The sequence below is a fragment of the Microtus oregoni genome, unplaced genomic scaffold (assembly GCF_018167655.1).
Source record: "Microtus oregoni isolate MIOR12 unplaced genomic scaffold, Mior012 000210F_ref0000141, whole genome shotgun sequence".
NCBI lineage: Eukaryota > Metazoa > Chordata > Mammalia > Rodentia > Cricetidae > Microtus > Microtus oregoni.
Window position 1 is genome coordinate 179,298 of NW_024544868.1, and position 17,913 is coordinate 197,210.

General features: G+C 42.4%; 1 protein-coding gene across 3 annotated transcripts in view; it reads left to right on the top strand.

Moving 5' to 3' along the window:
- Shroom2 (shroom family member 2) overlaps positions 1–15,526 on the top strand; it is a 119,547-nt gene extending 104,021 nt beyond the window's left edge. For all 3 annotated transcript variants that reach the window (XM_041647705.1, XM_041647706.1, XM_041647707.1), the window contains 5 exons: positions 398–607; positions 4,245–4,790; positions 5,782–5,944; positions 10,142–10,414; positions 12,553–15,526. In XM_041647705.1, the coding sequence (XP_041503639.1) occupies positions 398–607; positions 4,245–4,790; positions 5,782–5,944; positions 10,142–10,414; positions 12,553–12,819 (1,459 nt within the window). In that variant the 3' untranslated portion in view covers positions 12,820–15,526. The remainder of the gene's footprint in view (positions 1–397; positions 608–4,244; positions 4,791–5,781; positions 5,945–10,141; positions 10,415–12,552) is intronic.
- Positions 15,527–17,913: the final 2,387 nt, after the last annotated feature.

A 17,913-nucleotide genomic window follows, 5' to 3' on the forward strand; every position in this document is an offset into this window, starting at 1 on the left:
TTCTTGTCTCATTTTTATGACATCTTCCTCTAGATGCCCTGAGACCATTATAGGACCCACAAGCCAATTCCACATTTCCTGAATTGTCCCACTCCCAGGAAGATGCAGAACCTCTGCAGGAGGGCCTGAACCAAGCTAGGGCTCTACCTCAAGAATATGCATACTGTCAGACTTGGGACCCCAAGTCCAGGGTTGCCTTTTACCCCTACCTGTTCAGGAGCGTACTTTATAGACAGTGTGTGCAACCCTGCATGCTAAGAAGGCAGCCTTGTCTCACAGGCCTTCAGTGACTCATCTCAAGTCCACTACGCCTACAGACTCTTACTTAGCTCTCCCCAACAAGTCCTTACCAACACCATTTACCGAGTCCCTGGATATGTGTGTGATTCTCCTACAGCTCCTCTGTGATCAGCAGTGCCCAACCACAAGACAGCCAGCATGTGAATGAGGAGAGAGCTTTCTCCGAACCAGAAGTCCAGCTCTCTTCTAAGCGTCAACACCGACAGACATCAGCCATGGAAACCTCTCGCTCCCCTTCACCCCAGTTTGCCCCACAGAAGTTGACAGACAAGCCTCCCCTGCTTATCCATGAAGACAACTCAGCAAGGTATTGTTCTATGACAGTATGCTACAGCTTCAAACACTGGGGTAAAATCTGGTCATGAAAAATCGTGTAGAGAATGAGCCGTAGCTCAAATGACCAGTTGTAGTTTAGTGACATCATGATCCTCTCTCTCTGTCTGTATTGAATGCATTTCTGTTTGCCTTACTACCTGGCACATTGAGACTAAGCATATTTTGCCAGTGATCAAAATCAGTTTTAACCTAAGTATAAGATATTTAGGTAAAGTTGAGTAATGTCCAGCATTTTCATACTCTTTAAATTTTCCCCTCTCCCTCCTTTCTTCTTGTTGTTTTGTGAGACATGATCTTGATATGTAACTTGATCAAGAATTTACTGTGTAGCCTAGACTGTCTATGTACCCTAAACTGTCTTTGAACTCCTCACCCTTTGGCCTCTCGCCTCTAAAGTGCTAAGATAGCCAAAGACTCTTATCAACTGATTAGTTCTTCAACCTACCCCCCTTTAAACTTCTGAATGACCCAGATAAAAAGCCCAGTGCCACAGGTTACCTCTTTTCAAGTTATGGTTCATTAAGGTCTCATAGACCCCAGCCATTATAGGTTATTACTGTTGCTCTTGGTCACCTTCCAGAACTTTATCCTATTGCTGAAGAAGTTACATGCTTGAATCATAAAACATGCAAACAAGCTGGTAGTGACCTAAAAGTTTCATTCCCACTGGCTAGCTTTCATAGTGCCAGAAAGTGTTACTGATGGTAGGGGAGTGAACTAATAAACAGTCTTACCCAGCTGTGAACTCTGGGAATTATAATAATGAATGTTGTGGAAGTAACTATTTTCTGATTGGATCTAAGACCTGCTCCACAAATTGGAACTTATGCCTGCTACTGTTAACAGTGCCGAGAACCCATAGCTGGGTAGGTCAAAGACTCTAGGAGAGAACCAACTACTCTCATTCTGATAAGAGGGTATTGCATTAAATCTTCCCATTTAAGTACTTGTCTTTATACTCATAGGTTGGTACATTTTAGCATTCATCAGAGAAGCTTCTTTTGCAATAGAAGACAATTAACATAGAGATCCATAACTCTTGCAGAGAATATGAAACCTCCAAGTTTTCATACCCTTGTAGCATAAATTCTAATTGGTCTTTATAGTAAAAACTTGGAGTCAGCTATGGGGGGGGGGGTGTGAAAGCTGAAGGGTCAGAGAAGCAGAGTGGCGAGACACTAGAGAGTTCTTGTCCTACCAATGTTCAGGCTGAAGGGGAGATCCTGTCTCTACAAATCCTTACAATGAATGTTTCTTTGCCACACTTCAGAATGCAACTGAGCTCCTGTCTCCTCCTGCCTTCTATTCTTTTCTCCACCCAGGCATATCCTACCTCCCTAGTGCTGGGATTAAGGCATGTGACTACCAAGTACTGGGATTAAAGGTGTGAACCACCACCACCCAGCTCTGTTTCTCTTTGAGACTGGATCAATTTTGTGTAGCCAAGGGTAGCCTTGTACTCAGAGATCATCTGCCTCTGTCTCCCAAGTGTTGAGATTAAAGGTGTGTACCACCACTGCCTGGCCTCCTCCATGGCTAACTAGTGGTTTAGGTCTGCACTCTTGATCTTCAGGCAAGCTTTAATTGTTAGGTCACAAACAAAATATCACCACAATACCCTAAATGGGACATGATATCACACCTTCTCCCCGAGTTCAGAGATCATTGTGGAAGCGTGGCCGGGAAGCTTGTAAGAGGCAGAGGTAATGAATGACTACAGTGAAACTGTTTTCCAGACAGGACGGGGCAGCTGCACATATCAGCTCACAGTGGCTGTGACTGCATGTGCAAGATTAAGCCAGACAAATCCCAGCATAGATGGAGGAGAGCTTCACAAAGTCCTACCCCCTGTTGAGAAGCTTTTGGCAAACACATACTAACAACACTAAGTAGACTTGGACGTTTTATTAAAAAACAAAAAGCAACATGAAATTGGGAAGGAATAGTGGGGGTACTTGATGAAAAATAAGCATGTATGAAATCCTCAAATAATAAAAAGCCATTTTAGAAAGGACATCATTGATGTTGTTATTACATCTCTGTCCTAGTGAGGGTTCTACTGCTGTGATAAGAACAATGACCAAAGACAACTTGGGGAGGAAAGGATTTCTTTCACCTCACAATATCTAGGTCACCATTAGAAAAGTCAGAGCAGGAACTGAGGCAGAGACCATGGAGGAACACTGCTTACTGGCTTGCTGCTCATTGCTTGCTCAGCCTGCTTTTTTATACAACCCAGGACCACCAGCCTCAGTGGGCTGGACCCTCCCACATAAAATATTAATCAAGAAAATACCTGCACAGACTTGCCTATAGGCCACTCTGATGGAGGCATTGTCCAATTGGGGTTCTGTCTTCCCAGAGGACTTTCTGTGTATGCCTCAGCTGTGCTTTATGTCTTAAATTAAGCATCTTTCAATTGGCAATATTGTTAGTAATCTACAGAGAAGCTATCCTTTTCTGGTAGTTTCTTCTTCAATGGAATCCCACAGCCCGAGTTGCTTAGAAACAACAGACGTGGCTTGCTTATGTTTCTGGAGAATGGAAGAGCAAGGTCAAAGTGTGGCAAATTCAGAAACATGTTTATAGATAGCACTTTCTTGCTGTGTCTTCACATGGTAAAGGAGGCAGGAAGCTCTCCAATATTCATTTGTAAAGACACTAATACCATTTAGAAGAGTCCATTTCCAACACACCACTTCTCTAAGGCTCTGTCTCCCAAGACCACACCTCGGGTATTAAATTTCAACCTGGGAAGCCAGATGTCATGGAAAAAGCCTTTAATTTCAGCATTGAGGAGGCAGAGGTGAATCTCTATGAGTTTGAGACCGGCATGGTCTTACATAGTGAGACCTGTCTTAAAATAAATCCTAGGAGTTTGGGTGCACATACATGTTCTTATCATAGCAGTAGGAAAAACAATAAGGTGACCTTTGTGATAGAGAAACTGTATACCATTTTCATACAGGCAGTTTCCGGTGCCTATAAGCATCTCAATTCATTAGAATTATACTGAACCACTGTAGGCTTCATAGTGAAACAGAGAGATTTAACAAATGGTTTTGATGTTTTTTTTATTGTTTTTTATTTTATTTTTTTCGAGACAGGGCTTCTCTGTAGCTTTGGAGCCTGTCCTGGAACTCGTTCTGTAGACCAGGCTGGTCTCGAACTCACAGAGATCTGCCTGCCTCTGCCTCCCAAGTGCTGGGATTAAAGGTGTGCGCCACCACCACCCAGCACTGCATTTTTTTTATTGCCCTCATAATAAAAACACAAAATCAAGGAGTGTGCTTGATTTTGCTCATGTGATTGAGCATTTGTCTTAAATCCCTGTGTTCAATGCCCAATTTCATAAGAAAACAAAAATGAATATTAAACAGATTTTGTGTCATTCAGAACCTCTCCCTCCGATGCCTATAGATGTGTGGCAGAGTTTGAGTTGAACTGCTAGACATTTAGAGGCCATATGAGGGGTTAAACGGGGACCATTTCCAACCTCTGCTTTGTCTTTCTGTTTGACTAGTTAACAGTGGGTCTTTGTGTTAGGATACCTGTGAATAGCGGGTGGAAACCTGTACATGTCAAGAAGACAGCCCTTGTCTTTACAGAATCGAGCGGGTGATGGACAATAACACCACAGTGAAAATGGTGCCCATAAAAATCGTGCACTCAGAAAGCCAGCCCGAAAAGGAGAGCCGCCAGAGTCTTGCGTGCCCAGCCGAGCTGCCCCCACTGCCCAGTGGGCTGGAGAGGGACCAGATCAAGACATTGAGGACATCAGAGCAGTGTTACTCCCGCTTCTGTGTGTACACACGACAGGAGGTAGAAGCCCCTCATAGAGCCCGCCCTCCAGAGCCCCAGCCACCCAGCACTCCAGTGCCTCCTGTCAGAGATAGCTGTTCCTCCCCTCCCTCACTTAACTACGGGAAGGCCAAGGAAAAGACCGTGGATGACTTGAAGTCTGAAGAATTAGCCAGGGAGATTGTGGGAAAAGACAAGTCCTTGGCTGACATCCTGGACCCTAGCGTGAAGATCAAGACCACCATGGATCTGATGGAAGGGATTTTCCCCAAAGATGAATCCCTCCTGGAGGAAGCTCAGCAGCGGAGGAAGCTGCTTCCCAAAGTCCCCTCACCCAGAGTCACAGAGGACCAGTAAGTAGATGGCATACACCTGCTTGTTTATCAGTCCCTATCTCCTAGGCTTAGAAGTAAAAGAAGGAATTTGGGGCATATTGATATTCATTATTGCTTCTCGGGGGAGGTGATGGTTTTCCTTGGGGTCCCTAGTACTTAGTGCTTTTTGGTAAGTGTTTAAATGTTCATACCTGGATTTGATTGCTTGGGGCTTAGCAGAGGCGAGATGATGCCCACTGGAGAATGGAACACTCCTGACATCTAGTGGAAGCATAGCAGAAACGACTAAAGACCTTACAGTGTATGAGACAGCTCCCAGATACCATCAGTGCTGACCCTGAGAAACCCTTTGTTGGCATGAGGCCATCAGTCTGCTTCCTCAGTTGTGTGGTGTCCGTCATCTAATCTCCATATTCAATATAAAGATCGCATGCCTGTCCATCTATTTGTTTGAAAAGTCGGGTCTTTCTATGAACTTCGGGCTTCCTTGAACTTGATTCTTCTACCTCAGCTTCCTCAATGCTAGGGTTATAGGAATATGCCACCTCATGTCCCTGTCTCCCTCCTACCCACTTCTTGATAATGTTGAACTAGAAACGCAGGTCTTCATACATATTAGGCAAGCTGTCATCACTGAGCTATAAGCCTTATTTATTTTGTCTTGTTTTGAGACAAGTTGCCTAGACTGGCTTTAAACTTCAAATCCTCCCGCCTTAGATTCCTGAGAGCTAGCATCTTTACGTGTATTTAATCTGTGTCTCTTTGGTCTTCCTGCCTCTCACCTACTTTTAAGTCCCATTCCAGAGCCTGCCTCTAATCTAAGGATGTTATATTGATAACATTTTCTTTCTTTAGAGATGTTTGTTTTTCTATCTGTTTAAATTTCGGTTACCTAGGGGCCAAGGATGCATCTCAGAGGTAAAGTATTTACCTAGCGCATGAAAGGACTTGGATTTAATCCAAATCACTGCTGGGATGGGAAAAGCAATTTTTTTGCCTCTTCACCCAGGAAACAGGACACAGGCGTGCCAGGGGTCGTGTCCTTGGCCACCAATTCTACCTATTACAGCACATCAGCCCCCAAGGCAGAACTTCTTATCAAGATGAAGGACCTACAGGAGCCTGAGGAGTATTCAGGGGGTGACTTGGACCACGACCTGTCAGTTAAGAAGGTAAGAAGTACAAATCTGACCTCAACTCAGTAGCTTTAATTGAAAACTACCAAGGAGGCTGAGGCTAGAGAATCATTTAAAGCTGGGAGTTCTGGACCATTCTGGAAGGAATAAGGAGACCTTCCTCTATGCAATCAAAATTCCCTACCTGCTGAGCATAGAGATATATGCATGTTATTCCAACACTAAGAAGATTGAGGCAGGCCGGTGACGAGTTTGAATCAGTCTGCGCTGCACGGTAAGTTCAGCCTGATCTTCACAGTGAGATCCTTCCTCAAAAAAATTAAAATAAAAACAAACAACCCTTTCCTCAGAATTGTATGTTCTAGCCTTTCTACAAAGCCCTTGAAGATCCATCTGTAGGCAGACTGGAGAAAGGAGCCCTCTGTAAGGGCCTTTGTGTTCTTATGGAATTATGTACGGCTACCACAAAAAAAAAAAAAAAAAAAAAAAAGACATGTCTAACATAGGCTTGGTGAACCTGACCCTCTACCTGTTTTTAGAAATAGGTTTTATTGAAATATAGCCACATTCATTTGCTTATATATTGACTGTCACTAATCATGGAACCTACAAGGAGTAAAATATATACACACTAGTCCCTCATGGGAAAAGTTTGCCAACCCTTGCTATACTGTATCAGGTATTAGACAGTTGGATAGAGTGAATAGCTAGAAAGAGACAAATGCCTGTGATTGTAGAAACACAGAGTAATGTCAGGCAGGCTCTTACCCTAGAACTGTGTCCTGTGTGATGGAAAGGTAGAGGAGGTACGGATACCCTTGGTGGGAGCTTGGTGGTCTTGGGGAGAAGCAGCAAAAGGCAGGGCTTCAGCTTCATGAACCAAGAAAGAAGGTTGGAAGTTAACTCAGGGCCATTGTATGCAGTACCCACGGCAGTCATGGCAAGGATACTGTTAGCTATTGCTCCTGACCCAGTGATTTGAAAGATAGCACAGATTGATCTTAATTATGTAAGAAATGTTAGGGAAGGGAGTATTATGACCTATTTATATAATAAAAATCCTTTCAGTGTAGAAAATGGTAACCTTCTGGGTTCTGGGAACCAAAGATGATCTCTTAGAGACTTTGAATTAGAGCAATATACACTTTATTCTAGTCATGTGTCCATATTTTTAAAAACATCAGCATTTACAGTTTTTCTTCATGAAACAGAATTCATAGAATTTGAAGCATTTTGATTTAGGCTATGCTGTACATACATTTTTATTTTATGCCCTGGCAATGCTGAAGTATGCACAGGTAGCCCATATATGGCGGTTCTGTTGAACTTGTCCATATTGGGTTTCATGGTCTAAGTTGATGAGGACGACTGACTGGGTCTCTTCCTCCTTCTTTCTAGTTAGGCTTTGTTATTTCTTAGCACAGTGCATTTAGAAGTGCATATTTTGGCCAAGGACATAGCTTATTGCCAGAATGCTTGCTTACCTAGCATGTATTAGGTCCTAGATTCATTCTCTAGCTCCCTACCTTACAAAGTATGCCAAAATACCTTTAAAATCCAGGTGCGGTGATATGTACCTATAATCCGTGATTCAGGAGGAAGAAGGAAGGGGATTATCATAACCAGCTGGGATCCATAACCAGCTGGATACCAGCCAGAGCTATACAGCAAGTTCCTTTCTCAGAAATGCCACCCCCGAAAAACAATTTACAAAATAATTTTACCACCTTTGTCTATATAGTGCTCTATCTATTTGTTCTGAAGAGCACCAGGTACTGGAATACCGTGTCAAGAGGCCACTGCTTTGGGTCAGGGTGAATCACAGAGCGTGATGAGTTTTGTTACATTTTATTTATTTATTTTTGTGCACAGAATCATGTTTTGTAAATATCCGTGTTTTCTAATAGTCTTACTCAGCCTAGGGATTACATCCCACATGTTGAGAACCACTGCTTTAAATTACTTGTGTCAGTGCTTAGATCATGCCCAGTGTCTCAGTCCTCTACCTTCTATATAGTTCTACCACCTCCCAATAATTTATTTTTTCAAATTCTGAAACCATAGATGGATAAAACCATTAATTGGGTCAGAGCTCTAAGATCTAATTGCCTCTGGAATCATGGTATTCAGTATCTGTTAAATTTTTCTGAGAAGATAAGAACAAACCACCTATTTACCATAGATCAAGGGTATCAAGGTAATATTTTGGTTAGGGTTCTCTTCAGTATTGTCTTATTGAAAGAATTCTGTTAAGAGACAGACAGATGAAGCAAAAGGCTCCATAGCAAAACTAGGCAAAGCAAACATTGTGAAGATGAATTGGGTGGGCTTCCCAAAGCACCGAGTAGCCCATAGTTCTTCATTGTGAAATTTGAAAGGATTTTAATGACTATTTATGAGGCAGGTGGCATATTCATGGAATAAAGCAACTCTTTTCGTTTCTGAAATCATGGTGCACCAGATTTCCTTTTTAAAGGGATAGTGTTTACCTGATCCTCTTAAAAAAGCTCCAAAAGGAAGGGTGTCGACCCTACTGCAAATGCTGATTTCAGATCGTTTGTGGATACAGACTCTTCGTTAGTTCACATGTGTAGGAGGATGCCCTGGCTCCTTCGTTTCTGACAAAGAGGAACAGCCTACCTGCAGCTTCAAAGAGACATAGTGGTTAAGACACATAACTTCAGTGGTCCTCAGGTGCCTCATTTCTAACTCCTTTCATAATGGGCATCAAAAAGATGGGTTTCATCCATATATAGCTTGGTGAATCAATGAGTTTACTGGATTTCCTGCAAGGAGCATGAATGACCCCAGAACAATCACATCACTGGGAAAGTCTCACCCCGGCTTAAGTAACAATTTCCCTAAAGCTACATAGGTGGAGTCCTAGTCTACACACCATTTTGCCCCTCTCAAAGACACATGCATTGGGGGAGGTCTTACATGCTCATAGGAAATGTGCGAGAGAAAGTGGCTGGAATCTCAGGAAAGGGTCTAATGACCTTCCCTATTCTCTCTTCTGAGGAAGAGTTAACAAGCTGATCTTATTGGTGGTCTTTTTTGTTTTTGAGTAATGACAAGCCTGGGAGAAAGCTATATAGGTAGAGGCACTTTTATACAAGCATAAAAATCTGAATTTACTCCCCAGATCTCACAAGGTGTCAGAAGAGAACCAAGTCCTCAGTTTTCCTCTGACTTCTCCATGTGTGCCATGGCTCGCTTGTACAAGTCCTCAGTTTTCCTCTGACTTCTCCATGTGTGCCATGGCTCGTTTGTACTTGCATGCGTGAATGCACATGTGCGCATATATGCACACATACTAAATAAATAATTTTTAATAAAAACATGTGATAGCTGTTTTGCTCAAAGACAGGGATCAATAGTGCTGGATATAGACTCAAACTGTCTCTGTATGTAAATCTTTAATTTATATGCTTAAAATGACAGCAGTCAAGGTATCGAATAGATTTCGTGAATCCTTGCAGACACAGAGATCAGAATAGCATCTACTGTGAGTCAAACTGAGGTAGCTCTAGCATTCCAGGACATTCACCAAATGAGAATTTATTTTATTTAGCTTTTGTTTTTATGTTTGGAAATAGTATCTCATTATATAACCTGGGCCAGCCTGGAGTTCATCATCCTTGAGCCTTTGTCTCCCTGATGCTGAAATTAAAGACATAAAGCACCAGGCCTGGGTTCCTCTTTCATTTTTGGATTCATTCGTGTATTTTTTGTGGTGCTGAGGTTGGAACCCAAAAACCACATGAATGCTATGCAAGTACTTTATCACTGACTTATATATACACCAGCCCTGTTTTGTCTCTAATACATTTTATATATACATTTAATTTAATTTCTTTTAACATTTGTGTGTAAGCGTGCAAGTACATGTACATGTGTGCATGCAACAGCACATACATGGTGGTCAGAGTCCAACTGGTGGGAGCTGGTTCTCCTTTCACCAAGTGGGTTGTAGGATTAGAACTCAGGTCATCAGACCTTTATTTGCTGAGCTACCTCTTTGGCTCACACAAACAAGGAAGCTCATATTTAACCAGAAGGCCTTTTCCTCTCCCTGGTTTTATAAATCCCCCGTTATTTGATGGCTCAAAGACTAACATCCCCAATCTAGCTGAATTCTTCCCAGACTGTGTATGACTTGGCTATACTAACCTAGAACCCCAGCTTGGGATGATTCTAACTAATGTCCCAATGCTTCCCTGCGCCCTACAGCAAGAGCTCATCGACAGCATCGGCCGCAAGCTGCGGGTACTGCGGGAAGCCCGAGAGAGCCTGCTGGAAGACATCCAAGCCAACAATGCCCTGGGAGAAGAGGTGGAAGCCATTGTGAAAGACGTCTGCAAACCCAATGAGTTTGACAAGTTCCGGATGTTTATTGGGGACCTAGACAAAGTGGTGAACCTCCTGCTGTCACTGTCAGGCCGCTTGGCCCGTGTGGAAAATGCCCTCAATAATCTGGACGACAGTCCTTCTCCTGGAGATCGGGTACTGGCAAACGTGTCTATGTGGGAAATGGGAAGTGGTGAGGATGCTTTAGAGTGACCATCCTTGGGGTGCTAGGAAAGTCAGCTCTTAGAAGCCTCATAAGGTCTGTGCATGGCATAAAGCATCACATGTATCCTCAGTTTTCTTGTACTCAGAAGAAGATAAATCCCTCACTTCCATAGGTTATGTTTCAGCCAAACATCTTTCTCTGTTCTTTGCATATTATGGAACTTCAAAATCAATCTCTTTGTTAATTAAATAGGTACTGGACTTTCGCAGGGAGGAGGGGCATTACAGGCTTATGCCGTCACATGTATCCTCGGTTTTCTTGTACTCAGAAGAAGATAAATTTCTCACTTCCATAGGTTATGTTTCAGCCCAACATCTTTCTCTGCTCTTTGCATATTATGGAACTTCAAAATCAATCTTTTTATTAATGAAACACGTCTGGCTCTTTCCCACTGCTGTCTCAGTAGCTTTCAGGAATCCGTGTGATTTTCACAACTTGAGCAATATTTGTAGAACACGTTAATCATGTCCACTTGTTTTCCGTTTGGAGGATGTTGGCTTGACCTCCCCTCTTTCAGGGAAGGTATCTCATCTCTTTGTCTCAGGCCTGACAAGGCAAGATGTACTCTAAAGTTTCTATGGTCATGGGAATCCCAAAGAGAGTTTCCGGTTCAGGCCACATTGTGTAAGAGATAACAGCCCCTCTTTCCTGAGCTCCTGCCATGTGAAGACAATGAGTGCGTTCATCTCTTCCTTTCTTCACTTCCTTCATCTTAGACTTGGTAGGGTTTCTATTGGACGTGGATATTCTATAAACTAAAAGCAATGATGGTAAGTTTTGTGTGTCAGACATTGTTTGAAGCAAGACACTGTAAGGAGTGAAGGGCTGCTCCACACATACTTCCCAGCAGCTTTTGCTCTGGGTCTTGCTTTACTGGCCTTTTTTTTTTTTTTTTTTTTTTTTTTTTGTCTTTGTACCGCCTTCTGTTGAAGAATTTCATCCTGTCCTAGAATCAATCAATCAATCAATCTCTCTGTGTCTCTGTCTCTGTCTCTCTCTCTCTCTCTCTCTGTTCCCCTGTCTTTCTCCCTCTCTTCTCTTTCTGTCTCTGTGTGTGTGTGTTCCCGTCTTTCTCCCTCTCTTCTCCTCTCTCTCTCTCTCTCTCTCTGTCTCTCTGTGTGTGTGTGTGTTCCCCTGTCTTTCTCCCTCTCTTCTTCTTCTTCTTCTTCTTCTTCTTCTTCTTCTTCTTCTTCTCTCTCTCTCTCTCTCTCTCTCTCTCTCTCTCTCTCTCTCTCTCTCTCTCTCTCTCTCTCTGTGTGTGTGTGTTTCCCCTGTCTTTCTCCCTCTCCTCTCTTCTCCCTCTCCTCCCTTCCCCTCCCTTCCCCTCTCTTCATAGTGTTGACTCTGCAAGCTTGGAGTTGGAGAGGGCCAAGAAAAATAGAGAAGGGGAATTGTTGGGGGAAGGGACGTTAAATTGCTACATCAATTGTAGTGTAAGAAAGATAAACTCCCCCTCTCCTCTTCCCCCCTCCTCTCCCCTTGCTTCTCTCTTCTTCTCTCCCCTCCTCTCCTCTCCCTCTTCATGCTATAGCCCAATCCTATAATCTTTCTATTTTGAGGCCAGGTGTCAGTAATTTGTCTGGGCTGGATTGGAATTTACTTCACAGCTAAGACATACCTTCACTTATGAGCTTTCTGCCCCAGTCTTCTGAGTAGATGAGATTACAGGCCTGTGCCACTGGGCTCAACTTAATTATAGTATTTCCCTTTTTCAATTTTGGGACAAACAGGATTCCCAAGTCCTTTGTCTCTTTGAAGCATGTCAGAACTCTGTAACTGCTGGTCCTTGATTTTAAGGCAAATGGAAGAGAAGGCACAGACAAAGAGGAAATCCAGAGGGGCCTAAGAGTGACTTCAGGAAGGGTGAGGAAAGGAGGAGTTGTAGAGAAGCTGGCCATAGTTAAAAGCACATGTAGACTACATTCTGGTCATTTCTATGGGGATCCCATGTGACTTCAAGGATTCCATCAGACCGGTTTCCAAAAGCTGCAGGGCTTTTAAAGAATTGGCCAGAGTCTTTGCTTTAGCCCTGCCTCAACAGGACTTTCTGTCTCCCTCCCCTCAACAGCAGTCACTGTTGGAGAAACAGAGGATCCTAACCCAGCAGCATGAGGATGCCAAGGAGCTTAAAGAGAACCTGGACCGTCGTGAGCGCATTGTGTTTGATATCCTGGCCAACTACCTCAGTGAGGAGAACCTGGCTGACTATGAACACTTCGTGAAGATGAAGTCAGCCCTCATCATTGAGCAACGAGAGCTGGAAGATAAAATCCACCTGGGTGAAGAGCAGCTCAAGTGCTTGTTTGACAGCCTACAGCCTGAGAGAAGCAAGTAAGAGACCTGTCCCTGCAGAAGTTGGACACTGAGCCTTGGAAATTAATGCCTGGGAATACAAGAGTGAATCCAAGCCTATTTGCCCATCTCTGGAGAGACACACTCTGGAGCCACAAGACTAGTAAAAAAGCAATAATGTCCTGTTAGTATGTGATGATTGATTTATGTTTTTCATTTCTATTGGTTTGTTGAGCAGAGTTTCATATTACATGTGACTTCACAGAATGCCAGCCTTTACTGGTCAGCAGGGACCCCTAGAATGTCCAATGGCTGGGCCCACAATACATGCAAGCACTCCTTTGCAGCATTGACACCATTGTTCCTCCCTTGTGTAGATGCCAAATACATCCCTATGGTACATGAGAGGAAAGACCCTTGTGATTTAGCCAGGCCTCGGCTGCTGTGTGTTCTGTTTTTCATTTAATAATGTGAGCATTCATTGGTTTATCATCGTGACGTTCTCTGATCCAGTAAAAATCAGTGATGATGATAATTTATTGATATGTGGGAAACATGAACAGTTTTCTAGTGATTAAAAACCAACTATGAAATGAACAACCTACATATTGGACACATTCATTCCAAGAATAAAATTATCATATAGCTTTGTATGCATGCTTTGAAATACCCAAACAAGCAGAAGCTAAGTGTCCTTCTTGTCACATCTTAAATAATTTCTAACCAAGTGACATTATTTGGTTAAAAGTGTGTCTACCTGTAATGTTATTGCTTGTTCTTTATTTTCTGAGACCAATGGAATATTTTGAAGTTTTCTCCCCCAAAACACTACTTTGTGTATGCAATCCTTAATGATAACTGGTGGTTTGTCTCTTTTTACATTTCTGTCTGTTACCATGAGCCACATACCATGTACCTTAAGACTTAAGATTCCATCTTCTTATTTGTCAGAGGTCCTATGGAGTGATTAGTACTTACATTTGAAATCAAGTTTCAAGATTCCTTGTCCTTAACAGTTGAAATGGAAAGATGGATAAATGGAGTGTTACTCATTAAAGCAACACTGTCATTCTATTGGTTTCCAGTTAACAGGACAAGGATTAGGAAAAAGTATTTGTAAACCATGTGTCTGATTTGTTCCTTATTTTATTTTTATTATTATTTGTTTTAGAAGAGTCTCACATAACCTGGATTGGCCTCAGTCCCCCTATGTAGTCCTGATGACCTTGAACTCCTGATCCTCCTGCCTCCACTTCCTGAGTTCCAAGTTTACTAGCATACCCACTTCCATGGGGTATACATCTGATAAAAGATTTATATAAAGAATTCCCAAGCCGGGCGGTGGTGGTGCACGCCTTTAATCCCAGCTCTCGGGAGGCAGAGGCAGGCGGATCTCTGTGAGTTCGAGACCAGCCTGGTCTACAAGAGCTAGTTCCAGGACAGGCTCCAAAACCACAGAGAAACCCTGTCTCGAAAAACCAAAAAAAAAAAAAAAAAAGAATTCCCAATACCCAATAGTAGAAAACAAATCATTTGGAAAAAGTGGGCAAAAGACTTGACTAGACACTTCACCAAAGAGAATGTATGTATGGCAGATAAACACATGAAAAATGTTCAGGCACTAATGGCGTGTATAACTTGCGTTAAATGTGTGTAGGTTTGGTGTAGTTCCAGAGATGTTTATGTAACTAAATGCATGGTGAAAGATGAGCAAGTCCCTCTAGTGACTTGATGTTTAGGCATCACTAATCTTTGTTCTATCAAGGGATTATTTAATTCTTGTTTTCCCTCGAGATTGCAGCAGATGCAAAGATTTCCCTTTTGCCAATAACCACACCCTTTCCAGAATACACATGCACACTTAGATCCATGTGTATATGCATGAGCTCACACTCCCATACACAGTTGTCTTAAAGGACCAGAATCCATGCTTCCTGAGCCAGAGGAACAGAGGTTGACACTGTACAATTGAGTCGAGGTAGGCAAGCTTCTGTACTGCAGAGCACAGATGGCCTTGTTGACAATCTATCGCTCGTCGGCTGGAAGAAAACCTTTGCAAACGTATTGAATCCTATTAAACAAAGCTACTTCTACCTTTTGAAGTCCCTGATTTGTCACTGCAGCGTCCTCTTTCCACTTGGTCAGTCCTTGCTGTGAATGTGGGTCATGTCAGAAAATGTAATGCTGACTGTCCACACACTTTTCAAGGAATTGCAGACTGTTTTGCTTTTAATTTACACCAGGCTATTTACCTGTGGTTCTTTATCCCCAAATACAGTGTTGTGAAAATTTGATATGTGTGTAAACTGTGAATAGTGGAATTTTGTTTGTCTGTAACCTGGCTTTTCGTGTTGTTCGAAGATTGTCTGTTATGGAAAACAATATGTAGTGCTCTAGCATGCTTGTACTAAAATATATAGCAATTATGACATTCTTGTCCATTCCCTGCTTGCCTGTTCCATGTCTGATTAGCAGGGATCTAAGATTTCCAGAGAGTTCATGTACATATGTCTGTGACTATTGATACTATTGCATAAGAAACAATCTGGTGCTAATGGTTTGTCCTTGGCATGCATAGGCGTGGGTACAGTTGTGGAACTCTCTGTATACACACTGATCTTGCTTGTGGTCGGTTTTTGTGGCTTTACCCTGAACTCTGCCCTGGAAAAAAATGCACAATTGTGCTTGATGCTTACCACTTGTCAACAGATCCTCTTGCTTGACTTTAACGAATAAATAATTTCTCTTCAGATGAAAGAAAAATGTCTTTATTTCCTATATTATAGCTTGTATAAAAATAAAAATACCAGTGATAAGCCGGGCGATGGTGGCGCACGCCTTTAATCCCAGCACTCGGGAGGCAGAGGCAGGCGGATCTCTGTGAGTTCGAGCCCAGCCTGGTCTACAGAGCTAGTTCCAGGACAGGATCCAAAGCCACAGAGAAACCCTGTCTCGAAAAACCAAAAAAAAAAAAAAAAATACCAGTGATAGGCATGTAGTCCAAGGGAAAGGGTATGAGCATAGTGCTGTGTTCAAATACCAGCAGTATCATCCACCAAAAAAAAATCCTAAAACAAACACAGTAGCAAGCACCTGTAAGCCCAGCCCTTGGTGGAGTGGCAAGTGGCTGGACCCACAGCATAGTGTTCCTTATGTATACAGGTGCCAAACACATCCCTAATTGGCATGGTAGGCAAGATTCTTGTGATTTAGCTAGGTGCGGGCTGCTGTGTATTTTGTCTTTGTAGGTCTACAGTATGGCCATTCAATCATATTTGTCATAATTCTTTGGCCTAACTAAAAATCAGTGGTGATAATTAATGTGTGCTAACATGAATGGTTTCCTGGTGGTTAAAAACCAATTGAACAACATGTATGTTGAGTGTATTCAATGAGATATTAACATCTCAAGTGCATTAGTATACCTACAACAACTCTTTTTAATTCATGACATTGTCCTTTATACTACTACTTTCTGAGCAGCCTTTCTGATCTGTTTAGACCTACCCATTCTACCAATCTCTTGCAATCTGGCTTAAATACCACACCTTTCTCTCTCACCTTACTCGGCACATGAAGCTAGAAACATGGGGTTCTTTGGGTGGTTACAGCAGAAGGACATAGGTTTTCTGCTGAATATGATGTCTGCTGAGCATTAAGTACCTTGTCTGGTGTAAATTTTTGTCTGAGCAGAGTGTTATCCCCCACCTGGCTCATCTTAGGACCTCAGAAGCAGCCTTTCACTTTATTTCATTCTTGTCAAGCCTGGTTGTCTAGCTTGCCTGATACTCTGGGTAACAAAGGCTTCCAGGTGAGAATGCATCTAGCCCACACTTCCATGACTTAAATTTTCGTCTTCAACCACAAGTTTGATGCTTTCCATGTAGCCACTTGTTGTCAATCCTATAATGGGACAGGCATTTCCGACTATCTTAGAAGAAACATATACACTGTTATTTACACTCAACTACACTCTTAACTTTTCTAACTTATATTATCAGACCTGGTTGTTTGGTGTTTTGTTTTTGGTTTGGATTTTGTGTGTGTTTTGTTTTGGTCAACTTGAGTCAAGCTAGAATTATCTGGGAAGAGGAATCTCAAGTTGAGCTGCCACCAGGTGGTCTGTAGGCAAGTCTATAGGACATTTTTCTATTTGATGATGTGGGAGGGTCCAGCCCAATGCGGGATGATGCCACCCTTGGGCAGGTTGTCCTGAGTTCTCTAAGAAAGCAATCTGAGGAAACTAATAAGCAGCACCTCTCCCTGGTTCTCCTTCAGTTCCTGCTCTGACTTCCCTGGATGATAAACAACTGAAAATAAAAATAAACCTTTTCCAACGTACTTTTGATCATGGCATTTTACCATAACAATAGAAATCTTTAAGAGGCCTTCCTTTCAAAAATAGTTTTTGTTTTTGTTTTGTCCATGCTTTATGATAGATGCTTGTAATCCAAGTTACTCTGCAGGCTGAGAAGAATTACAAAATTAAGGCCTCCTTGGGCTAGCTTAGTAGAGTTCTTTCCTAGCATGCACGGGAACCTAGCTTCAATTTGCAAAAACAGACAAAAATAATTTGTTCATGATTAATCAGCCAAAAAAGGATGGTTATAAATTTGTTCCTTAGCGGGACTGCCCAAGCATAAAGGAGGGATTTCTATTATCAGTCTACAGTAGCCTCTTACCCTCTTTGTCCAGGGTAGCTCCTTTAGGAATTTCACAACCTTCAATGCTTTCCTATCTCACCCTTCATTCTCCTGCATCCAAATCTACTATTCTGACCTTGCAGTTCAAGGCCAGTCTTAGACATGTGTTACTATCCCTTCTCCTCATTTCTAACACTTAGACACTTGGAAGAAATATCAAAAAACTTCCCATGTCCTTGTGGCTTCCTCTGTTCATCTTCTTCCCTGTAGCATGTTTTAGTTATGACTCATCCTCTTTGCTTGGCACCTGAAAATGTTTCTTTCCAGAGCACAAGTTCCTTGATTTGAGATATGTAAGTTGTTAAGTCTGTTCAGCTTTGCACTTTGATATTCTTTTATGTGTATGGGTAGTGTTTACCTTTTATGTATGTCTGTGCACCACATGCAAGCCTACTACCCACAGAAACCAGAAGAGGGTGTTCCAGGCCCTGGAA